General features: G+C 38.1%; 1 protein-coding gene across 3 annotated transcripts in view; it reads left to right on the forward strand.

Moving 5' to 3' along the window:
* Positions 1 to 27,213, forward strand: part of FAM120C (family with sequence similarity 120 member C) — a 146,125-nt gene that overhangs the window by 93,581 nt on the left and 25,331 nt on the right. For all 3 annotated transcript variants that reach the window (XM_055393947.2, XM_088834140.1, XM_055393948.2), the window contains exons 10-11: positions 3,987 to 4,236; positions 25,664 to 25,778. In XM_055393947.2, the coding sequence (XP_055249922.2) occupies positions 3,987 to 4,236; positions 25,664 to 25,778 (365 nt within the window). The remainder of the gene's footprint in view (positions 1 to 3,986; positions 4,237 to 25,663; positions 25,779 to 27,213) is intronic.

The raw sequence follows: 27,213 nt of genomic DNA on the forward strand, positions 1-27,213 counted from the left end.
AATAGGAGCAAAAACCTCAAAGGCAGTAGAAGAAATGATAAAAATCAGAACAGAAATAAATGCTGTGGAAACTAAAAATAAGATCAGTGAACTTAAGACCTTGTTCTTTGAAGTGACAAAATTGGTAAATTTTTGGCTAGATTCATCAAGAAAAATAGATGGCCCCAATCAATAAAATCAGAAATGAAAATGGAACAGCTACAACCAACACCACAAAAATGAAAAAGATCATAAGAGATTACTATGGACAGTTATGCACCAATAAAATAGACAGCCTATACCAGTGGGAAGGTGGGAGGAGAGATTGGGAGTTTGGGATTGATATGTATATACTGCTATATTTAAAAAAGATAACCAAAAAGAATCAGGGAACTCTGGTCAGTACTCTGTAAAATAACCTAAATGGGAAAAGAATTTGAAAAAGAATAGGTACATGTATATGTACAGCTGAATCACTTTGCAGTATGCCTGAAACTAACACAACATTGTTAGCCAACTATAATCCAATATACAACAAAAATTTTTTTAATTAAAAAATAAATAAATTGGACAACTTAGAAGAAAAGTATAAATTTCTAGAGATGTACAATTTCCCAAGACTAAATCAGGAAGAAATAGAAAATATGAATAGACCAATTTAATGAAATTGAATCAGTAATCAAAAACTCCCAACAAACAATCATGTAAAGATTAAAATAAACCAGTACAACACTGTAAAGCTATTATCCTCCAATTAAAAAAATTAAAATACCTGGGAATAAATCTAAGCAAGGTGTTAAAGGACCTATATTCAGGAAATTATAAGACTTTCATGAAAGAGATTGAAGATGGCACAAACAGAAAGATATAAGTGCTTCTGGAATAGAAGAGTTAATAGAGTTAATATTGTCAAAAACCATACTATCTAAGGTAATCTACAGATTCAATGCAATCCCTATCAAAATACCAACAATATTTTCCACAGAACTAAAACAACTCTAAAATTTATATGGAAATACAGAAGACCCAAATAGCCACAAAGTCTTAAAAACAAAAATACATGGAGAACAGTATGGTGTTTTTCCTTAAAAAACTAAAACTAGAACTACCATATGATCCAGTAATCCCACTCCTGTGCATATATCTGGAAAAGGTGAAAACTAATTTGAAAAGATACATGCAACCCAGTGGTTATAGCGACACTATTTATAGTATCCAAGACATGAAAGCAGCCTCAATTTCCATCAGCAGAGTAATGCATGAAGAAGATAATGGAATACACTCACACTCTCTATCTCTCTCTCATACACACACGGATATTACTCAAGCCATTAAAAAAGAATGAAATAATGCCATTTGCAGCAATACAGATGGAACTAGAGATTATCATACTAAGTGAAGTAAGTCAGACAGAGAAAGACAAATATCGTATGATACTGCTTATTTGTGGAAAATCTGAAAAGTGGTTCAAAAGAACTTATTTACAAAACAGAAACAGAGTTACAGACTTCAAAAACAAATTTATGGTTACCAAAGGGGGAAAGTTGGGGAAAAGGGATAAATTAGGAGGTTGGGGTTAACATAAACAGCGCTTGTGGTAAAGAACCTGCCTGCCAATGCAGGAGATAGAAGAGACATGGGTTCAATCCCTGGGTCAAGAAGATCCCCTGGAGGAGGAAATGGCAGCCCACTCCGTATTCTTGCCTGGAAAATTCCATGGACAGAGGAGCCTGGTGGCTTACAGTCCTTGAGATCACAAAGAGTTGGACACGACTGAAGTTATTTAATTGATGCTTTTGAACTTTGGTGTTGGAGAAGACTCTTGAGAGCCCCTGGACTGCAAGGAGATCCAACCGGTCCATTCTAAAGGAGATCAGCCCTGGGTGTTCATTGGAAGGACTGATGCTAAAGCTGAAGCTCCAATACTTTGGCCACCTCATGCGACAAGTTGACTCACTGGAGAAGACTCTGATGCTAGGAGGGATTGGGGGCAGAAGGAGAAGGGGACGAAAGGATGAGATGGTTGGATGGCATCACCAACTTGAATGACATGAGTTTGAGTGAATTCCAGGAGTTGGTGATGGACAGGGAGGCCTGGCGTGCTGCGATTCATGAGGTCGAAAAGAGTCGGACACGACTGAGCGACTGAACTGAACTGAACTGAACTGAAGTGACTTAGCATGCATAGCATGCATGCATAAAGCAGATAATCAATAAGGATCTACTGTGTAGTCCAGGGAACTCAATACTCTGTAATAACCTATATGAGAAAGCAATCTGAAAAAGAACACATATATGTTATACATATTATATAGTTATAATTATATATCTTTTATCATATATTCAGGTTCAGATTCTCTACCCCCTGGTACCAGGGAAGCCTATATATAATGTGTATATAAGGTGAGAAGATGGAGAAACAGTGGAAACAGTGTCAGAGTTTATTTTTGGGGGCTCCAAAATCACTGCGGATGCTGATTGCAGCCATGAAATTAAAAGACGCTTACTCCTTGGAAGGGAAGTTATGACCAATCTAGATAGCATATTAAAAAGCAGAGACATTACTTTGCCAACCAAGGTCCGTCTAGTCAAGTCTATGGTTTTTCCTGTGGTCATGTATGGATGTGAGAGTTGGACTGTGAAGAAAGCTGATCGCCAAAGAATTGATGCTTTTGAACTGTGGTGCTGGAGAAGACTCTTGAGAGTCCCTTGGACTGCAAGGAGATCCAACCAGTCCATTCTAAAGTAGATCGATCCTGGGTGTTCATTGGAAGGACTGATGCTAAAGCTGAAACTCCAATAAAAGGGGTAGCACAGGAAAAATATTTGTGGTGATGGAATAGTTTTATATCTTGATTGTGGTGATAATTGCATGAATCTACAAATGACATAGAACTATACACATAGTTGTACCAATGTCTATTTCCTATCTTTGCTATTGTATTAAAATCACTTTATTTTATTTATTTATCTTTGGCCATACAGTGAGGCATGCAGGATCTTAGTTCCCCAACCAGGGATTGAACCTATGTCCGCTACAGTGGAAGTGCGGAATATTAACTGCTGCACAGCCAGGGACGTCCCTATAATCAGTTGAAGTGCTTGTGTTCAAGTAATCATTATTTTACTTAATAATGGCCCCAAGAGCAAGAGTAGTGATACTAGCAGTTCAAATATGCCAAAGAGAAACAAGAAAGTGCTTTAAGTGAAAAGGTAAAAGTTCTCAATAATTAATTTATTATTATTATTAAGTTATAAATAATTAATAAGGGAAGGAAAAATGATATGCTGATGTTGCTAACATCTATACTAAGAACAAAAAGATATATGGTAAGAACAAGTCTTCTATCTGTGAAATTGTGAAGAAGGAAAAAGAAATTTATGCTAGTTTTGCTGTCACATCTTTAACTGCAAAAGTTATGGCCACAGTACATGATAAGGGCTTAGTTAAGATGGAAAAGGCATTAAATTTGTACAATAAGATATTTTTAGAGAGAGAACCACTTTCAGATAACTTTTATTACAGTATAATTGTTCTATTATTGTTGTTAATCTCTTGCATACCTTTATCATAGGTTTACAGGTATAGGTAAAACCATAGTATATACAGGACTCAGTACTATGCATGGTTTTGGGTGTCTACTGGGGGTCTTGGAATGTATTCCCTTTGAATAATAGAAGGACAACTATATGACTGTAGAACTACGTGACAGTTGAGCTTTAACTGTTTTTCATTTATAAAATGGGTACTATATTTTGTGATAATATAATCATAATCTCTCAGGTTTGTCTAGAGGAGTAAGATTTACATTTATATATAAAATACTTAATACATACCAAGCATCTGATAAATGCTTACTACTCTTGCCGTTACTGCTGCTAACAATAAAAATTATAGTGACAGAAAATACAAAGATGTTGAAGTGTGATGGATTCTGTCAGTTGTGACCAGCGGTGAAATGCTCAGAGTCTCTATAGCCTGTTTTTCCTCAATTTCTGTCTTTTAGTTCCTTCAGTGATTCTTAAAGAGTGGTCTGCCTATAAAGGGAAGTCACCTCAAACCCCAGAGCTGGTGTCTGCACTGACGTTTCGGGAATGGACTTGCCCAAACCTAAAGAAGCTCTGGCTAGGCAAAGCAGTTGAGGACAAAAACAGAAGGATGCGTGCCTTCCTGGCCTGTATGAAGTCAGACACACCCAGTATGCTCAATCCAGCTAACGTCCCCACCCATCTGCTGCTCATGTGCTGTGTACTCCGGTAAGCCATGTGACCTGGAAGTGGTCAGTTCATTTCTCTTTTAGTTTTTTGACATTTCCCTTAAGCAAGTGGTTTTTATGGTATTTTGAAGTGGGGAGGTTTTATGCTGACTTTAGACTTCAGAAACACTGGAATTGATTGCCATGACATATATATATGTGGGCTTCCCTCATAATTCAGACAGTAAAAGAATTTGCCTGCAATACAGGAGACCTGGGTTCAATCCCTGGGTTGGCAAGATCCATATCCATGTACAATCTCTAGTGATGTTTATTTGTGTTGATTTTTTTTTCTTTTTAAATACAAGAGATATTATGGTATACATTTCATTCTATTTCTTACTTTTTTCACTCAGTGTTCTTTTTTAGATCTATCCATATTCATATATGGTTCATTCCTGATGACTGCTGAAATATATTCCAACAAGTACTAATATCACAGTACTTTATTTGTTCTTTGATAGATAGTTTCCAGTTCTTTGGTATTCCAAACAGTGCTGCAGGGAATATCTTCACAGATGTCTCTGTCTGTTTGTGTTCCTATGTCAGTTTATCGGAAGTATGCACTTTAGAGTAGAAGTCCTGGATCCTGTAAACTGTATATATAAATTTTTCACCAAATATTGCCAGATTTCTCTAGAACCTTGTTCTAAATTATTAATAGTGCATTAGAGTTTCTATTTCTTCATATTTTTGCCAGTTCTTATATAACTTCTTAATTTTTGCCAATCCATTGGGTTTCAAGTAGTATCTTTTATTTTACTTTGCATTTATTTGATCTTCTATTTTATATGTAGGGCTTCCCTGATAGCTCAGTTGGTAAAGAGACTGCCTGCAATACAGGAGACCCTGGTTCAATTCCTGTGTCAGGAAGATCTGCTGGAGAAGGGATAGGCTACCCACTCTAGTATTTTTGGGCTTCCCTGTGGCTCAACTGGTAAAGAATCTGCCTGCAATGGGGGACACCTGGGTTCGATCCCTGGATTGGGAAGATCGCCTGGAGAAGGGAAAGGCTACTCATTCCAGTATTCTGGCCTAGAGAATTCCATGAACTGCATAGGCAATGGAGTCGCAAAGAGTTGGACATGACTGAGCAACTTTCACTTTCACTTTTCTATTTTATATATAATATGTTAGCTATTTGTTTTCTCATTCTGTGAAGTGCCTATTTATCTTGCAAATTTTCTTTTAGGTTATTTATCTTTTCCTTGCTGATTACATAAGTTTTTTGTGAGATATATATATGTATAGACATACAAATATAGCAGATGCCTTTTCTGTATCTGTGTGTGTATGTGTCAAATTTCTTTTCCAGTCAGCCACAATTTTTTAAAACTTTATGTACAATATCCTTTTTGAACAAAATTATTTCACTGTCACTGGCTTTTCATTATTATGATTTCATACATACAGAAAATTGGGACTTCCTTGGCCATCCAGTGGTTAAGGCTCTGTGCTTCAACTGCGGAGACCATGGGTTCCTGGTCAAGGAATTAAGATTCTGCATGCCATACCATATGACACGGCCAATATATATATATATATATATTATGTTCCTGTGTCCATGGAATTCTTCATGCAAGAATACTGGAGTGGGTAGCCATTCCCTTCTCCAGGGTATCTTCCCAACCCAGGGATCAAACCCAGGTCTCCTGCATTGCAGACTGATTCTTTACCATCTGAGCCACCACGGAACCGCCCCCCCCACCACACACACACACACACACACACATACACATACATATATGTGTGCTTTGCTCAGTGACTCAGTCATGTCTGATTCTTTGTGACCCCATGGACTGTAGCCCACTTGGTTACTCTGTCCGTGGGATTTTTCCAGGCAAGAATACTGGAATAGGTTGCCATTTCCTACTCCAGGGGATCTTCCCGACCCAGAAATTAAACCCGCTTCTCTTGCATTGGCAGGCAGATTCTTTACCACTGCACCACCCAGGAAACCCTTATACATACATACATATAAAGAAAAATTGGAAGAATAGTATGGCAAACACTCATATGACCATCGTGTAGATTCTATAATTATTAATAATAACAGCTTTATCCAATATAACTTTCCCTCTCTCTATCTCTATCCATCCATTTATATATCCTTTTTGATTCATTTCCAGGTAAATGGCAGATATCAGTACACTTTACCCCTAACCAATGAGTATTTGATTTTGTCAAACCCATCAATCTATACGTTTATGGTGTGTGTTTTGGGGATCTTATTTAATAAATTCTTTCCTACCCATGGGTCATAAAGATGTTTCTACTTTTTCTGTAACTGTTTACATTATAGTTTTATAATATTGCCTTCCATTTCAGGTCTTTAGTGGGTATTTATTCTGTGTATGCTTTAAGAAAGGGTCTAGTTTTATTTTCTCTACATAATAATCCAATTTTCCCAACTCCATTTATTAAATGATCTCTTCTCTCCCCATTGATTTGTGTTACCACCATTCCTAGGTACTAATTTCCTATATATACTTGAGTTCATCCCTGAATTTTATTTTGTTCCATTGCCTATTTGCTGTCTCACCAATATCATGTTCATTCAATTATGAAGGGTTTGTAATTTGCCTTAATAGAAGGTAGGTTAAATCTGTACTCTTTGCTTTTCTTGTTTCAGACTTGTACTGACTGCTCCTGAACCACATGAATCTTTAATTTTCCATATATAATTTAGAATTAGTTCATTTTCCACGAAATCTTGTTGGGTTTTCTGGTCAATGAATTGGATTTACATTATAATGTTGTCCTTCTACCCTAAGATCATAGTTTAATTTTCCCTTTATTCAGATCTCTTTCAGTCTTTTTTGAAGCATAGTTGATTTGCAATATTATATTAATTTCAGGTATACAGAACTTTATGTCCTAAGTAGAGTTAATATTCTTTCATAAAGGTCTTCTGCATTTTAAATTAATTCCTAGGCACTTCATATATATCATTGTAATTGTCGATGGTATTCAGTTTTTTTTTTTATTAAATGTTCTCATTGTTTATTTGCTGATGTAAAGTAAGTAAATTTTGTACAAAGAGGAAGTCAGTCCTTACAAATCACCAGATGGTTATAGATTTTTGAGCTTTGAAATTGAACAAACCTTAAATTCTGGCTCTGGCATTTTTCAACTTGAATAAGTCACTTTAACCTTTTAGAGTATCCATTTCCTCACCATAAATGGGTATAATAATTCTTACTTCTCAGAGCTGTTTGAGGATTGAGATAATACATGCAGGGGCCCTATCACATAATAGATGCTTAATATATGTTAATATTCTAACTACCTTGATGTTGAGATTGGTGACTTAACAAGTCTTCCCAATAAGAATAATGGATTATATTCATTCCTCCTAGCTCCTAACATATTCCTGCATCACAGCACTACATTATCTCATATTAACTCTAGAATTACATGTTTTGTTTATCTTTTTTTCTCAAAAGTATAGTAGTAGCTCATTTTCCCGTTTATTTGATTCTCTGGGTTTTTGAAACACATCCAAGAACATGAAAATAAGTAAAAATGACTTATTATCAGCTCTACCAGCTATCACAAAGACTATGCTTTAATAGGTTCTATATTCTTCCCCTGAAGAGACCCCCTTAGCCTTCTGATCAACCTATTTATTCTTAATTTAGACACATTTCTGACAGTTTGGTCATCTGATTTCCCAGTGTAGAACAAATTAGAAGCAGAAAATCGTAAGGGAGTTGAGACAGAGAGTGGGAGCTATTCTTAGAACCAGCCCCAGGATAGCAATAAATGATAGGCCACTCCTTAAAAGCAGGGTAAAAGATATAAAGATTACTTTTAAAAAGACCTAAGAACCCAAAAAGAAGAGGCATCATCTGAAGTCTTTTTGTGTTGGGGGAACTGCCCTGTAAAAATCAGTAACTCATACAAGATCATTATTAAAGCACAAGGCAATTAGCAATGTTCACAAAATCAACAAGAACATGTTCTATAATATTACATGTTATATACCTGGCAATGTGCTAAGTCAGCCCTTTGTGTTCAATGCTTCTAATCCTCATAAAAGTGCTGAAAAGTGTTATTTATCTCCATTTATAGAAGAGGAAACAAAGGGTCAAAGAGAAGTAACTTGGACATGAGTTTGAGTGAACTCCGGGAGTTGGTGATGGACAGGGAGGCCTGGCATGCTGTGATTCATGGGGTCGCAAAGAGTCGGACATGACTGAGTGACTGAACTGAACTGAACTGAATAAGAGTTTGAACTAAAGTCTGTCCAACTTCAAACTCCTATGCTTTTTAAAAGACAAAATGGTAGAAAATATATAGTTTTAAAGATTAACAGAAAATCTTAATGGAAATTTAAAATTCAACTTTAAATGAAAATTAACTCATCCTAAATACTGCATTGCCCATCAGTGTAAAGACTTTGTAGGAGTATTGAACTATGACCTGATTGAGTGTTAGGAATCTAAACTCCTCAATTGCTTCTACTAACTGTAGTTAAGAGATACCCCTTATGAAAGTAATGCTGGGCAAGTTGTAGCTAAAACTTAAGTTGGTGCAGCTCTTGGACAGTTGGTTTAGAGAAATGAATATATACTAGGAAAACTTGATATATTTGAGGAAGGCATTAATACATATAATATGTATTAATAAGCCCATAAAATGGGCTTCCCTCATAGCTCAGTTGGTAAAGAATCTGCCTGCAATGGGGAGACCTGGGTTCAATCTCTGGGTTGGGAAGATTCCCTGGAGAAGGGAAAGGCTACTCACTCCAGTATTCTGGCCTGGAGAATTCCATGGACTGCATAGGCAACAGGGTCACAAAGAGTTGGACGTGACTGAGCAACTTTTCACCCACTTCACTTACTATATATAATAGTCACTACTGAGAAGGGAAGGATAATGAGGAACTCTGTCAGGCTTCTAGGGGTGGGATGCAGCCCTGTTGAATAAGGCGAAGCATGTGCCAAGGCCCTACCATTTCTAGCATAGGTACATTCCAAACTCAACAGTTTTCCAGAAATGCAACATGAAATTGGACAAAGTTTGTCCTCTAGATTCATGGCAAAGGTTTAGGCGTCTTTTCAGAGGAACAGTTCTATTAAGAAGCAGAAGATTCATTCATAGCTATAATAAAACATTTGAGTTAATCATGTGCCATCCTGATATATAAAGATGCATAAGAAATAATTTTTGTTCACCTGACAGAATAATTCTAAAGTATGTTGGAAAAGCAAATGAATAAGAATAGATTATAATTTTTTATTTTGTTTAATTTATTTATTTTAATTGGAGGCTAATTACTTTACAACATTGTATTGGTTTTGCCATACAATGACAAGAATCCGCCCCGGGTGTACATGTGTTCCCCATCTTGAACCCCCCTCCCACCTCCCTCCCCATATAATCCCTCTGGGTCATCCCAGTGCACCAGCCCCGAGCATCCTGTATCAAGAGCAGTAAGAGGCGTCTTGGCTCAAACAACATCAACAAAAAAGCCAGGGTGTATTATAAACATATACTAAATTAATGTGATACTGGCACAAAAATTGACAGGTCATTGTTTTAGTGCAGCTAGTACTAAGACTCTAGACACATGATAACTTAAAATATGCTAAAGAAAGCTTCTCAAATCAATGAGGGATAGATGAATTGTTAATAATTGTTGAGAAAATTGAGTTGGTATTTGGGGAAATAACATCATGTTAGAGCCTTACCACACATAAATTCTAGACAAATTTATTATAGACATAAATGTAAAGGAAAAAATAACAGGTAGAATAAAAGATGAGCAATGATTTAGCTGATCTTGAGACAAGAAACACGTTTTTTCAATGAAAATAAAGAAGCCCTCAAGCCCAGGGCATTGTCAAAAATAATGGCAAAATCAATGGCAAACAATCAGGTGGGACAAATACCTTAGTTGCCTGTGGTTGCAATACACCATACCAAAAATTTAACTGGGAGATCTGAGCAATAAAACAACCATAAAGGGCTTGGATAAGCTCCCATATTAGTCCTGGGAATCTGGAAGACTGTAGATATACATGGCTACATACAGACTCAGGAGAGGCCTAGAAGAGCCCCAATTACATTCATACCTGGTTGAACATGAGACTTGCACAAGGAAAAAAATAAAAGCCAGACATAAATTGCTTGAATTTTTAATGTATGCCCTAACCTACACATTGATCCCTTTTGTAAAAATGAAAGCTTTATTGGCCCAAGATGTTTCTGCACAACTTTTGACTAATCATTGGCTGATTAATAAGCTGTGATGATCCTAGGGAGACTCCTAGGAAGCTGGACTTTAAAATGACATGAATTAAAAGTAAAAATCTGAGCAAGGACATCAGGCTGCATATTGCAGGAGAGATAGACTATCCAGAATTAGTTCAGACATGTCACTAAACAAATAAACTAAAAAGCAGCAACTACAGTGCTTTGGGAAGGAGTCAAAAGTCCAGAGTTGCTATATTATCAAAACTGTCCAATGTCAAATAAAAAATTACAAAACTTGCAAAGAAATAATATATAGCTTATACTTAGGACAAAACACAGTCAATGGAAACTGTCTCTGAGGGCATATGTATATAGGACATAGTAAATAAACACTTTCAATCAGCTCCTATAAATTACATTCAAAGAACTAAAGGAAAACATAAAGAATTAAAGTATGCTGACAGTGACCCATCAAATAGAGAATAGCAATAAGAAAATAGATCTATCAAGATGGTCGAGTAGACGAAGACTTGCAACTCACCTCTCCCCATGAACGCATACAAAGCACATCTACGTATGGAACAATTCTCACTGAAAACTAATCGGAAACTGGCGGAAGGACTCCTGTACAACCAAGACAACAAGAAAGATTCATCTGTAATTAGGCAGGGAGGGAAGAAAAGCAATCAGGTCAGGCCCTGTACCCCTGGGAGGGAACTCAGAGGAACAGGGAGATTACATGGGTGGAGATTCACTCTGGGGAGTAAACTGTTTGAGCCACAGATTGGGACGGCCCAGGATCTGACACAAGGGAGACAAGCCCTCTTGACTGATTGGAGGACTACAGGGACTAACGTGAGGAATGTGGGAAGCCTGGATTGAGCATGAGAAGCATGTGTGTACTAGCTTACCAGCAAGGCAGGGCAGAGTGAGGACTTCTTCAGTGACTGCCAGGTTTCCCACAACTGCCCCAGTGCCAACCCCAATCGAGTGACTGCTCCAGACCCACTTATCCACAGTGCATCACAGCACTGGATCTAGGGCTGCCACAACCAGGTAGAAAGCTCAGATGTGGGACACCGAGGATACTGAGTTCCAGGGGGGTGTCTGGGTGGGGCTGTGAAGTCCATTGTTGGTGCTTACTCAAGATAAAAGTGAAAGAGGAGAGTGAAAAAGTTGGCTTAAAGCTCAACATTAAGAAAACTAAGATCATGGCATCTGGTCCCATCACTTCATGGCAAATAGATGGGGAAACAGTGGCTGACTTTATTTTTGGGGGCTCCAAAATCACTGCAGATGGTGATTGCAGACATGAGATTAAAAGACGCTTACTCCTTGGAAGTAACAACCTAGACTGCACATTAAAAAGCAGAGACATTACTTTGTCCACAAAGGTCTGTCTAGTCAAGGCTATGGTTTTTCCAGTGGTCATGTATGGATGTGAGAGATGGACCATAAAGAAAGCTGAGCACCGAAGAATTGATGCTTTTGAACTGTGGTGTTGGAGAAGACTCTTGAGAGTCCCTTGGATTTCAAGGAGATCCAACCAGTCCATCCTAAGCAGATCAGTCCTGGGTGTTCATTGAAAGGACTGATGTTGAAGCTGAAACTCCAATACTTTGGCCACCTCATGCGAAGAGGTGACTCATTTGAAAAGACCCTGATGCTGGGAAAGATTGAGGGCAGGAGGAGAAGGGGACAACAGAGGATGAGATGGTTAGATGGCATCACCAACTCAATGGACGTGGGTTTGGGTAGACTCTGGGAGTTGGTGATGGACAGGGAAGCCTGGCGTGCTGCTGTTCATGGGGTCGCAAAGCGTCGGACATGACTGAGCAACTGAACTGAACTCAAGCAGTGTATTAGAAGTAGCCCAAAATTCTTGACGGTGGCCACTCTAGCACAGTTCACCTCCCCATAAGCACTACGAATCAATGCAGGCCCCACCTGCCCTGAGTGTGACTCCACAGCAGGACTGGGGCAGTGGAGGCTGAAGGCAATAATTGGATGTGAAAGACAATGGGGAGTTGAACCAAGGTTGCATCTGAGCAGAGCAAGGGAAACAGTTGCTGGCGCCTACACAAGCAGTGCCTTGGAGACAGCTTGTACCTCTTTCTACAGCTGACATGAGCTCTGAGCTCACAGGGGCCCCCCTTGCTTCAGCTCTGGGGCAAAAGTCCTAGTGCAGGAAGGGGAGAAACACATACTTAAAGGAAACAGAGCCAACTCAGCTAGATCCTAAGGGCCTCCATTTCAGTATCTTGGGACCTGACCCAAATCCCTGACAGGATGATGATGGCCACTGAGCAGAGAGGAAGCCCCGCCTCACACCAGGCTCCACCCCTAGCACCTCCATAGCATTTTTTCTTACATATTGCGGTGCTCCTATGTTGGGTGCATATATATTTATAATTGTTATATCTTCTTCTTGGATTGATCCTTTGATCATCATGTAGTGTCCTTCTTTGTCTCTTTTCAAAGCCTTTATTTTACAGTCTATTTTATCTGATATGAGTATTGGTACTCCTGCTTTCTTTTGGTCTCTATTTGCGTGGAATATCTTTTTCCTGCCCTTCACTTTCAGTCTGTATGTGTCCCTTGTTTTGAGGTCGGTCTCTTGTAGACTACATGTATAGGGGTCTTGTTTCTGTATCCATTCAGCCACCCTTTGTCTTTTGGGCATTCAACCCATTTATATTTAAGGTAATTATTGATAAGTATGATCCTGTTGCCATTTACTTTGTTGTTTTGGGTTCGAGTTTATACACCCTTTCTGTGTTTCCTGTCTAGAGAAGATCCTTTAGCATTTGTTGGAGAGCTGGTTTGGTGGTGTTGAATTCTCTCAGCTTTTGCTTGTCTGTAAAGCTTTTGATTTCTCCTTCATATTTGAATGAGATCCTTGCTGGGTGCAGTAATCTGGGCTGTAGGTTTTTCTCTTTCATCACTTTAAGTATGTCCTGTCCTTCCCTCCTGACGTGAAGAGTTTCTATTGAAAGATCAGCTGTTATCCTTATTGGAATCCCCTTGTGTGTGATTTGTTGTTTTTCCCTTGCTGCTTTTAATATTTGTTCTTTGTGTTTGATCTTTGTTAATTTGATTAATATATTTCTTGGGGTGTTTCACCTTAGGTTTATCCTGTTTGGGACTCTGGGTTTCTTGGACTTGGGTGACTGTTTCCTTCCCCTTCTTAGGGAAGTTTTCAACTATTATGTCCTCAATTATTTTCTCATGGCCTTTCTTTTTGTCTTCTTCTTCTGGGACTCCTATGATTCGAATGTTGGGGCGTTTAACATTGTCCAAGAGGTCTCTGAGATTGTCCTCATTTCTTTTAATTCTTTTTTCTTTTGTCCTCTCTGTTTCATTTATTTCTACCATTCTATCTTCTACTTCACTTATCCTATTTTCTGCCTCTGTTATTCCACTGTTGGTTCCCTCCAGAGTGTTTTTTGATCTCATTTATTGCATTATTCATTATATATTGACTCTTTTTTATTCCTTCTAGGTCCTTGTTAAACATTTCTTGCAGCCTCTAGGTTTTCTGGGTGTACAACGGGTGTGCCTTCTCAGGTGTGCCATGTGTCTCTTCTGGGGAGCTGATCTCTGGCTGCGACCCTCCTGGTGGGTGTCAACCATCCAGAATCATAAGAAGTCTTGGTTAGCAAGGAAGCCTGCTTGCAGTTTCATAGAGGATGCTTCTCTGGGGCCGCGATTGCCCGCTTCCGGCTCTGGCTGCCCCCGCCTGTCTGTCTCTGGCAGGGAATGGGCTGGTCCGCAGCCAGCTAGCTCTGCTCAGTCCTTTTTTCTGTGAGCGGGCCTGTCAGTGTCTTAGGTTAGGGCTTTTCGTGGGAGAGAGCTCTCTCTCTCTCTTTTTTTTTCCTCTCTCTTTCTCTGGCTATCCCACAGTCTGGGTTGTTATTTCACCTTAGTTCCCTCAGACTGCCCTTGGGGCATTTAGGCCCAGTCCTTATCCCAAGCAATGCAGCCAGCGCCTCTCTATCCAGCCCCCGCTTGCTAGTGGTGGATGTGAGCATTTGGGCTGCTTCTCCACTGGGAGTTGCCGTTAGGCACATAATCTGTGGGTTTTAATTATTTATTTATTTATTTTTCCTCCCGGTTATGTTGCCCTCTGATATTCCAGGACTCACCACAGACCCATTGGTGAGAGTGTTTCCTGGTGTTTGGAAACTTCTCTCTTTTTTAAGACTCCCTTCCCAGGACGGATCTCTGTCCCTACCTCTTTTGTCTCTCTTTTTATCTTTTATATTTTGTCCTACCTCCTTTCGAAGACAATGGGCTGCCTTTCTGGGTGCCTGATGTCCTCTGCCAGCATTCAGAAGTTGTTTTGTGGAATTTGCTCAGCATTCAAATGTGCTTTTGGTGAATTTGTGGGGGAGAAAGTGGTCTCCCCGTCCTATTTCTCTGCCATCTTAGGACTGCCCCCCCAGTCAGTGTTGTAAAAAGAATGAATAAAAATAGAAAGAGACTAAAAGACTTATAGGACAATATCAAGCATACCAACATATGCATAATAGATGACCCAGGAGAAGGAGGGAGGTTGGAAAAAATACGTGAAGAAATAAGAATTGAAAACTTACCAAATGTGATGAAAAACATAAATCTGCCCATCTGAGATCAAAATCTCCATTTAATACAACCTCAAATATTCACACTTAGACATTGTTGAAAAGAGAAAGCCAGTCTTAAAAGAGGCAAGAGAGAAACAGCTTGTTACATACCAGAGAACCAGAAGAAGATGAATAATAGTCAAACGTTAGAAGTAACCTATTTTCACTGTTGGATTAATTAAGGAAGAAGAAGTTATATATACATATAATACAATATTATTCAATCTTAAAAAGGAAGGAAATTCTGACACATGCTACAACATGACTGACCGTTTAAGATATGCTCAGTGAACTATGCCAGTCACAAAAAGACAAATATTGTATGATTCCACTTATATGAGGTATCTAGAGTAGTCAAATTTAGAGATAGAATGTAAAATGGTGGTTTCCAGGGGATGAGGGGAGGGAGGAATGGGAAGTTACTGTTTAATAGGCATAAGTTTCAAGTTTGGAAGAAGAAAGTTCTGGAGGTAGATAGTGGTGATTATGCAGCAAAATTTGAATGAACTTAGTGCTGCTGAACTGTATACTTAAAAATTATAGAAGTGGTAAATATTATGTTATATATCTCTTACCACAGGAAAAACAAAAAGAAAGACAAGGTATAGGACCTCCAGAGTAAAGAGGGTAGGGCAAACCCTATCCTGAGCAAAATTATAACTTAACTACTGAAAATTGTTTTTAAAATAATTTAACCCCCAGGCATACCATAGCCTAGAAAACAGGGACTCCTTCTCCTCCTAGATCCCATTCTTGGGTTATAGTTTCACCCTGGAATAGGATTACTCCCAGTTCTTATCAACCCCAGCCCTATGTCCCAGTAGGTGTGGTAAAGAGGCTCACTTAACCAGCCTCCACTCATGGCAGAAGCTCTAATCCAGGGGCAGCATGCCAATGATATTTGGGGCCCTGATCATTCCCACTGAGCTCATGTGTCAGAAGGAGTTTCCACACTGGGAGGGTCAAGTCAAAAGAACTAGGGGCTGCCAGCCCATCACCCCATTCTCAGTACCACTTGTAGAGCAGAATGCCACTTGTCATTCTGAGAAAAGCAACCCCAGATCTGGTACAGTGACTAGGAGCTCTTCTTAGGGAAAAAAGCAGGCCATAAGAATGAGGAGCTTTATACGTCTACCTAAAGTGACTGTCTTTATTTGAAACACAGTTGATGCTAAGGAATTAACACAAGGCTGGTCACTCCATGATACAAACAGAATGGCAGAGCATTTAGAAGTTTTATGGAGGGAGTTGGGGAAATAAACAACCAAGAAGAGCCATCCTAAAACTCCCCTGGTGGCTCAATGGTAACGAATCTGCCTTCCAATGCAAGAGACAGAGATTTGATCCCTGATCTGGGAAGATCCCACATGGTCCCAACTTCTGAACCTGTGCTCTAGAGCCCAGGAACCACAACTACTGTGTGAATCACAACAAAATGTGGAAATTTCTTAAAGAGATGGGACTACCAGACCACCTTACTGCCTCCTGAGAAAACTGTATTCAGGTCAAAAAGCAACAGTTAGAACCGGACATGAAACAATGGACTGGTTCCAAATTGGGAAAAAAGTACTTCAGGGCTGTATATTGTCACCCTGCTTATTTAACTTATATGCAGAGTATATCATGTGACATGCCAGGCTGGATGAAGCTCAAGCTGGAATCAAGATTGCTGGGAGAAATATCAATAACCTCAGATATGCAGATGATACCACCCTCATGGCAGAAAGTGAAGAAGAAACTAATGAGCCTCTTGATGAAGGTGAAATAGGAGAGTGAAAAAGCTGGCTTAAAACTCAGCATTCAAAAAACTAAGATCATGGAATCCGGTCCCATCACTTCATGGCAAATAGATGGGGAAACAATGGAAACAGGGACCCATGACATTAAAAGACGCTTGCTCCTTGGAATAAAAGCTATGATAACCTAGACAGCGTATTAAAAAGCAGAGACATCATTTACTTTGCTGACAAAGGTCCATGTAGTAAAGCTATGGTTTTTCCAGTAGACATGTACGGATGTGAGTATTGGACCATAAAGAAGGCTGAGCACCAAAGAATTGATGCTTTCCAACTGTGGTGCTGGAGAAGACTCTTTGAGAGTCCCTTGGACGGCAAGGAGATCAAACCAGTCATTCCTGAAGGAAATCAACTCTGAATATTCATTGGAAGGACTGATGCTGAAGCTCCAAGACTTTGGCCACCTGATACAAAAAAATGGATTCATTGGAAAAGATCCTGATGCTGGGAAAGATCAAGGAGAGGAGGAGAAAGGGGTGGTAGAGGATGAGATGGTTGGATGGCATCACCAACACAATGGACATGGGCAAACTCCGGGAGATAGTGTAGGACAGGAAAGCCTGGCATGCTGTAGTCCATGGGGTTACAAAGAGTTGGACATGACTGAGTGACTGAACAAAAATAACAACAGTTAAATAAGTGGGAAAACACCCCTTGTTCATGTATAAGAAGATACAAGATTTTTAAGATGGCAGTAGTCCTCAAGTTTGACTACATATTTACCATAATCCAAAATCCCAGATGGCTTCTTTGCAGAAATTAACAAGCTGACACTAAAATCAATGCATAAATACAGTGGGCTCAGAGTAGCCAAAACAGTCTTGAAAAAAAAGGCGTAATTATAGATTCACAATTCTTAATTTAAAAATTTACTACAAAACTACAGTAATTGAGACAGTAGTATAAGGGTCAGTATATAAATGATGAAGTACATTTGAGTGCCCAGAAAAAAACCCTTCCATTTATGGTCAGCTGATTTTTGGCAAAGGTACCACAATAATTCAATGGGGAAAGATAGTCATTTTAGCGAATAGTTTTGTGATAACTGGATGGCAAATAGTTTTGTGTTAACTGGATATTCATATGCAAAAGAGTGAAGTTGGATCTCTTATCTCACATAATATACAAAAATTAACTCAAAATGTATCATAAACCTATATGAAAAAGCCCAAATTATAAAACTTTTAGAAGACAACACATGTAAATCTTCATGATCTCAGATTAGGCAATGATTTCTTAGATATAGTGCCAGAAGCATGACAGAAAGAAAAGTACATAAATTGGACTAGATCAAAACTAAAAGCTTAATCCACAGCAAACATTATTCTCAGTGGTGAAGGACTGGAAGTATTTCCTCTAAGACCAGGAACAAGACAAGGGTCCCCACTCTTACCACTATTATTCAATGTAGTTTTGGAAGATCTTGCCATGGCAGTTAGACAAGTAAAAGAAACACAAGGAATCCAGAAAGGAAAATAAGTAAAACTATTAGTGTTTGCAGATAACATGATACCATACATAGAAAATCCTAAAGATGCCACCAGAAAACTACTGGAGCTAATCAATGAATTTAGTAAAGTCACATAATACAAAATTAATACACAGAAATCTCTTGCATTCCTATGCACTAACAACAGAAAAAATCAGAGAGATTAATGAATCAATCTCACTCACCATTGCACCCAAAAGAATAAAATACCTAGGAATAAACCTACCCAAGGAGACAAAAGACCTGTATGCAGAAAACTATAAGACATTTTTGAAAGAAATCAAAGATAATATAAATAGATGGAGAGATATACCATGTTCTTGGATTGGAAGAATCTATATTGTAAAAATGACTATACTATCCAAAGGAATCTTCAGGTTCAGTGTATTCTATATCAAATTTCCAACAGCATTTTTCACAGACTAGAACAAAAAATTTTACAATTTGTATGGATATGTAAAAGACCCCAAATAGCTGATGCAGTCTTGAAAAAGAAAATGGAAAGGAAGGAATTGGGCTTCCTGACTTCAGACTGTACTACAAAGCTGTGGTAATCAAAACACTATGGTACTAGCACAAAAACAGAAATATAGATCAATGGAACAGGATAGAAAGCCACACACCTTACGGTCAACTTATCTTTGACAACAGAGACAACAATATATGATGCAGGAAAGATAGTCTCTTCAATCAGTGATGCTGGGAAACTGGACAGCTACATGTTAAAGAATGAAATTAGAACACTTCTTAGACCATGTACAAAAATAAATTCAAAATGGGTTAAAGACCGAAATGTCACACCGAATACTATAAAGCTAGAGGAGAACATAGGCAGAACACTCTTTGCCATAAATCACAGCAAGATCCTTTTTGACTCACCTAGAGCAATGGAAATAAAAACATAAATAAACAAATGGGACCTAATTAAACTTAAAACTTTTGCACAGCAAAAGAAACTGTAAACAAGATGAAAAGACAACCCTTAGAATGGGAGAAAATAATTGCAAACAAAACAGCTGACAAAGGATTAATCTCCAAAATGTATAAGCGGCACATGCAGCTCAATATTAAAAAAAAAGCCCAGTCAAACAGTGGGCAGAAGACCTAAACACACATTTCTCCAAAGAAGACATACAGATGGCCAACAAACACATGAAAAAATGTTCAACATTGTTCATTATTAGAGAAATGCAAATCAAAACTACAATGAGGTGTCACCTCACACCAGTCAGAATGCCCATCATCAAAACATCTACAAACAATAAATGCAGTAGAGGATGTGGAGAAAAGGGTACCAACCCTCTTGCACTGGTGGTGAGAATATAAATTGATGCAACCACTATGGAGAACAGTATGAAGGAAAGTAGGAATAAAATTACCATATGACACAGCAGTTTCACTACTGGGCATATACCCTGAGAAAGACTATAACTCAAAAGAACACATATACCCCAATGTTCATTGAAGCACTATTTACAGTAGCCAGGACATGGAAGCAACCTAGATGTACATCAACAGATGAATGGATAAAGAAGTTTTGGTTCATATATACAATGGAATATTACTCAGCCATAAAAAGGAATGAAATTGGGTCATTTGTACCGATGTGGATGGACCTAGACTCAGTCATACAGAGTGAAGTAAGTCAGAAAGACAAAAATAAATATCGTATATTAACACATATATATGAAATCTGGAGAAATGGTACAGATGAACCTATTTGCAGGGCAGGAATAGAGACATAGATGTATAGAACAAACTTATGGACACATTAGGGGAAGGGGAGATGGGAGATGAATTGAGAGAATAGCATTGACATATATATGTATTGCCATGTGTAAAATAGATAGCTACAGGAAGTAGTAGTATAGCATAAGGAGCCCAGCTCAGTGCTCTGTGATGACCTAAAGGAGTGGGATGCTGGGTGGTGGGGAGGGAGACTCACAAGGGAGGAGATATCTGTGTACTTATAGCTGATTCATGTTGTTGTACAGCAGAAACTAATACAACATTGTAAAACAATTATAATCCAGTTAAGAAATTTAAAAATTATACTCCAATCAAAAAAAAATTATACTCCAATTAAAAAAAAAAACTAAAAGCTTGTGTGGTAGAGACAATGCCACGAATAAAAGTGAGAACCCAACTCACAGAATGGGATAAAATACAAATCATATATCTGATAAGTGTCTAAACTATCCAGAATGTATAAAGAATTCTTACAACTCAATAATAAAGGAGAGATGATTTGATTTAAAAATCAAATCGGCAAAAAAATTCAATTGACATTTCTCCAAAGTAGATATATAAATGGCCAATAAGCATATTGAAAGAGACTCAACATCACTAATCTTTCAGTCAGTTCAGTTCAGTTCAGTCGCTCAGTCGTGTCCGACTCTCCGCGACCCCATGAATCACAGCACGCCAGGCCTCCCTGTCCATCACCAACTCCCGGAGTACACTCAAACTCATGTCCACAGAGTCGGTGATGCCATCCAGCCATCTCATTCTCCGTCGTCCCCTTCTCCTCCCGCCCCCAACCTTTCCCAGCATCAGAGTCTTTTCCAGTGAGTCAACTCGTCTCATGAGGTGGCCAAAGTATTGGAGTTTCAGCTTTAGCATCAGTCCCTCCAATGAACATCCAGGATTGATCTCCTTTAGAATGGACTGGTTGGATCTCCTTGCAGTATAAGGGACTCTCAAGAGTCTTCTCCAACACCACAGTTCAAAAGCATCACTAATCTTTAAGGAACTGCAAATCAAAAATACAATGAGATGCCAGTTTATACCCATTAGGGTGGCTATAATTAAAAAGACTGACAAGTGTTGGTGAGGATGTGGAGAAATTGGAACACTACTGGTAAGAACATAAAATGAAGACACATATTCACACAGAAACATGTTCTTGAATATTCATATAGCATTACTCATAATACCCAAGAAGTGGAAATAACTCAGATGTCCATCAACTGGTGAATGGGTTAACAAAATGTAGTATAGTCATACAATAGAATATTATTCAGTTATAAAAAGGAATTAACTATTGATTTATGCTATAACATGGATGAACCTTGAAAAACAGTAAGCTAAGTGAAATTCACCAGTCACAAAATGACATACATTGTTCTATTTATATGAAATGTTCAGAATAAGCAAATCTGTAGATGTGGGATTACCAGGGGTCTGAGGGAGGGGCAAATGTAGAGTGAATGCTAATGGATATGAGGTTTCTTTGGGGCGTGATTTAAATGTAGTGGTGACAGTTACATAGCCCTGTGGATTAACTAAAATCAGTGACTTTATACACTATTAATACATGAATTGTATAATAATTTTATCTCAATAAAGCTGTAAAGTAGAAAGGAAAATGAAATAGATCCCCAGATAACCAAAGATTAAGAGACTTTATTGCTGTCAACTTGCCATATAAGAAGTATTAAAAGATGTCCTTCACGTTGAAAGGAAATGACACCAAATGAATGAATGAATAATAACCACCTGTAATGGTAGTTACATAGGTATATGTAAAAAGTGGTATGAATATATTTTTTTTCTCATTTGTTCACTTAACCTATTTAAAAAGACAACTGCATAAGTCAATAATTATAAAATTGTGTGTTGGTTTTAGAATAATAGCATAATACACATGACAATAATAACACAGTGGAGGGAGGAAAGGAGAGAACTATATTGGAATAACATTTCTACCTTCTACTGGAATTACTTAGTACTAATTTGATGTGGTGTGTCAGTTAAGATGTATTTTGTAATATACACAGCAACCATTATGAAAATAACTAAAATATAGTAAAAAAAAAAACCAAAATAATTAAAATGCTATACTGGAGAGTATTTAATGCAGTAGAAGGCATTAAAAATGAACAAGCAAAAAAGGTATGAAACCTATAAATCTAAACATATCAACAACTATATCAAATGTAACTGGACTGAACATTCCTATCAAAAGGCAGAGATTGTGAGATTCGATACAAAGCATGAGCTATCTACAGGAGATATACTTTGGATTCAAAGACGCAAATAGGTTAAAAGACAAAGAATAGAAGAAAACATACCATGCAAGCAATAACCATATAATAGCTGTACTAATATCAGACAAAATAGACTCTAAGACAAGTAATGTTTTAATAGACAAATAAGAAAATTTTATAGTAACAAAAGGGTCAATTCATCAGGAAAATATAATAATTATAAACATATATTCCTAACAACAATATCCCTAAATACATGAAGCAAAAACTGGTAGAATTTAAGAATGAAATAGACATTTCAACAATGATAGTTGAAGGCTTCAATGCCCAACTGTCAATAATGGCTAGAACACCTAGACAAAAAGCAAAAATACGGAAGATTCATGAAACATCATCAACCAACTTGACCTGACCTGATAAAAATGATTAATATAGATCCTTCACACTACACACAAAAATGGATCATAGACTAAAATGTGATAGTTAAAACAATCTAACTTACAGGAGAAATTTTTCATGATTTTGGGTTAGGCGAAGATTTCTTAGATACAACAATCAAAGCAAAATCAACCTAAAAAAATAGATTTCATCCAAATACAAATTTTTACACTTCAAAAGCCACCATTACAAAACAGAAAAGACAAGCCACAGACTAGAGAAAATATTTACAAATCATATATCTGATAAAGGACTTGTATCAGAATATATATAAGAAACTCTTAAAACTTATAAGAAAACAGACAACTCAGTCTAAAAATGAATAAAAGATGTAAATAGACATTTCACCAGAGACGATATAAGGTTGTAATATAAGCACATGAAAAGATTCTCATCTTCAGTAATCATTGAGGAAATGCAAATTTAAACCATAATGAAATACCACTTCACTCAGCTGAAATGATTATAATAATTTTTAAAAAAAGACAATGATAATGACAAATGTAGGCCTGGCTGCAGAGAATTGGGATTCCCTCATACACTGATGGAAATTTAAAATGGTATAGCTACTTTGGAGATTAGTTTGGCATTTTCTTAACAGGTTAAACATAAATATATAAATAGTCACTCAGTTGCATCCAACTCTTGTGAGCCTCTGGCCATGGGATTCTCCAGGCAAGAATACTGGAGTGGGTTGCCATTCTCTTCTCCAGGGAATCTTCCCAACCCAGAGATCAAACCTGGGTTACCTGCATTGGCAGGCAGATTCTTGACTGTCTGAGCCACCAAGGAGCCCATACAAATAATCATATGACTCATTTATTTCACTCCTAGGTATCTGTTGAAAAAATAGGTCCACACAGACTTGCACATGAATGTTCAAAGAAATATTATTCATAATAATCGAAAAGTAGGAACAACTCAAGTATCTGTTAACTGGGAAGTAGATGTGATATGTCTATCAATAAAATATTACTCAGTAAAATAAAACTACTAATACATGCCAGAGCACTGAACCAACTTCAGAATCACTATGCTTCATGGCAATGAAAATAATCAAAGAAGGAACGTTCATGGACTTACTATTGTAAAGCTATCAATTCTCAAATTGATCTGTAGATTTAACACAATTCCTGTGGGCTTAATGCAAGAATTTTTATGAATGAAGACAAACTTATTCTAAAGTTTATGTGTAAATTTATATAGGCCCTTACAATAGCTAAAACAATCTTGCAAAAAAGAAGTATAGGAATCACTCTACCTAATATTGTAGCCAAAATAATCAAGACTGGTGTTATTTGCAAAGGGTTAAGCACATAGGTCAATGGAACCAAATTAGGAACCTAGAAATAGAACAACACAAGTATATTCAAAAGTGTAAAAACAATTCAGTGAAGAAAGGATAGCCTTTCAACAAATGGTGCTGAAACAATCAGACATCCATAGGCCAAAGAAACAAACACTTCAATCTGAACCTCACACATTATACAAAAATTAACTCAACCCTGTCTAAAGAAGGCATCCTAGGAACTTGTTTAGAAAACTGGGACTTTTTGAAGAAAGCATTAACCATTCTGTCTCTAAACTGCTGTTCTAATCTACAGATCCCAGACTGTAGAGTTATCACATTTCCTGCTTCCAGCCAACCCTGCTCACTTCAGACTGGCCCCCCATAATCGTAATTGGCAAGAGCCAATTCCTTAATACATATTTTGTTGCGCCTGTTTGTCCTGAATTCAGTGGTTTCTGTGTACTGGCAGACTCCTTGGTTTGTCTTGAGGCTGAAGTCAAGGGGAAATTCTCTCAGCACCAAGGACCTCTCTGTTCAGTCCTGAATGGATTTTCCCTCCAATTGCAGGGCTTGTTCCTATACTTGTGCCGCTAAATGTATAAAGGTATATAGTTATACCACCTCCAGATTCTCATTGTTGAATATATTGTGCAGTGTTAAATACAGTTCAGTTCAGTTCAGTTCAGTCGCTCAGTCGTGTCCGACTCTCCGCGACCCCATGAATCACAGCACGCCAGGCCTCCCTGTCCATCACCAACTCCCGGAGTTCACTCAAACTCATGTCCACAGAGTCCGTGATGCCATCCAGCCATCTCATTCTCCGTCGTCCCCTTCTCCTCCCGCCCCCAACCTTTCCCAGCATCAGAGTCTTTTCCAGTGAGTCAACTCGTCGCATGAGGTGGCCAAAGTACATTGCACCCTTAAAGCCATGTATCCATTTAAAAAATCTGAACGAAGGGCCAGCATATACATGAGGTCAGTGTTTGGTGAATTTAATAAAATAAAAATGATCAGCACTTCTAGAAATCTATCTTGAATGAATAATCAGAGATACAGATGAGATTTAAATATGTGAATATCTTCGTAGTAATTTTATAATAAAAGAAAATGAATAGTGTGTTTCTAATATTATAGGAATATTTATATAAATTGATAAAACACATGAGGAACATGAAGTCATTTAAAATCATGTTTTTGACAAGTATTTAATGATGAAAGGTTCTTATAATGTTGATTGAAAAAAGCAAGATAGAATATTCTATATGTAGTATGAAAAAGAGAAAAAACTGAGATTTGAGATGCTAGGAAGAAAGAAGCCATAAACTTAACAGCAGTTATACGTGAATGGTGCCTGTCTCCTCTACCATCTAGAGATGAAGTAACCAAAGGCAGAGATTCTTTTACTTTATTTCAGAACCTAGCTAGCATCCAGCCCATGGTAGGTTACACTTAGATTATTCAGTTCAGTTCAGTTCAGTCGCTCAGTCGTGTCCGACTCTCCGTGACCCCATGAATCACAGCACGCCAGGCCTCCCTGTCCTGTTTGTGAAATGAATAAATAAGCTTTTGTCACTTAATAATGATGCTTTTATCTTCTAGATACATGGTTCAATGGCCTGGAGGCCGAATCCTGCATCGCCATGAGCTAGACACCTTCCTGGCACAGGCAGTTTCTACTCAACTTTATGAACCAGATCAACTGCAAGAACTCAAGGTGATTTGAACTATCCTCATTTAAATTACTTTAAGAGCTCATAGCTCTATTTTAGGTCTTTTTTTTTTTTCCTACAGCTGGGGAGATTAGTAAGTTCTGCAGGTAAATGTTTGATTTACTTTAGCCAAATATTTATGTCTATTAATAAACCCAACACTGCTTACATACTGATAGGTGAGAATGGGTAGAAAAAATGGTATTGTGTAAGACTGGTAAGTTGTGGCCCATAGATCACAGTAAGGTTTCCAACTCTTACAAAAGATGCTGCTGCTGCTGCTAAATCACTTCAGTCGTGTCCGACTCTGTGCGACCCCATAGACAGCAGCCGACCAGGCTCTGCCATCCCTGGGATTCTCCAGGCAAGAACACTGGAGTGGGTTGCCATTTCCTTCTCCAGGGACTTATCCTGGTGTTCCATTTGTCTTTGAGTAAATGTCTACCCTCTCTCCCAGGTGGCTCAGTGGTAAAGAATTCACCTGCAGTGCAGGAGGTGCAGGGGACACAGGCTCGATCCTTGGGATGGGAAGTTCCTCTGGAGGAGGAAAAGGCAACCCACTCCATTATTCTTGCCTGGAGAATTCCGTGGACAGAGGAGCCTATGGCCTACAGTCCATCAGGTCGCAAAGAGTCAGACACAACTGAGCACACACACAATCCAATACTTGATTTACAATATTACATTAGGTTTAGGTGTTAGCACAGTGATTTGGTATTTTTGAAGATTATATTCCATTGTAGACTATTATAAGATAATGAATATAATTCCCTGTGCTACCTTGCTTTTTAAAAATAATACTGAGTGTTACATGTGTCTCTTTCAATTCTGGTTTCCTTGGTGTGTATGCCCAGGAGTGCGATTGCTGGATCATATGGCAGTTCTATTTCCAGTTTTTTGAGGAATCTCCACACTGTTCTCCATAGTGGCTGTACTAGTTTACATTCCCACCAACAGTGTAAGAGGGTTCCCTTCTCTCCACACCCTCTCCAGCATTTATTGCTTGTAGACTTTTGGATAACAGCCATTCTGACTGGTGTGAAATGGTATCTCATTGTGGTTTTGATTTGCATTTCTCAGATTATGAGGGATGTTGAGCATTTTTTCATTTGTTTGTTAGCCATCTTTATGTCTTCTTTGGAGAAATGTCTGTTTAGTTCTTTGGACCATTTTTTGAATGGGTCATTTATTTTTCTGGAATTGAGCTGCAGGAGTTGCTTCTATATTTTGCAGATTAATCCTTTATCAGTTGTTTCATTTGCTATTATTTTCTCCCATTCTGAAGGCTGTCTTTTCACCTTACTTATAGTTTCCTTTGCTGTGCAGAAGCTTTTGATTTTAATTAGATCCCATTTGTTTATTTTTGCTTTTATTTCCAATATTCTGGGAGGTGGGTCTTGGAGGATCCTGCTGTGATTTATGTCGGAGAGTGTTTTGCCT

This window comes from Moschus berezovskii, chromosome X (assembly GCF_049115385.1).
Source record: "Moschus berezovskii isolate FMDL1 chromosome X, NW_MosBer_1.0, whole genome shotgun sequence".
Classification (NCBI taxonomy): domain Eukaryota; kingdom Metazoa; phylum Chordata; class Mammalia; order Artiodactyla; family Moschidae; genus Moschus; species Moschus berezovskii.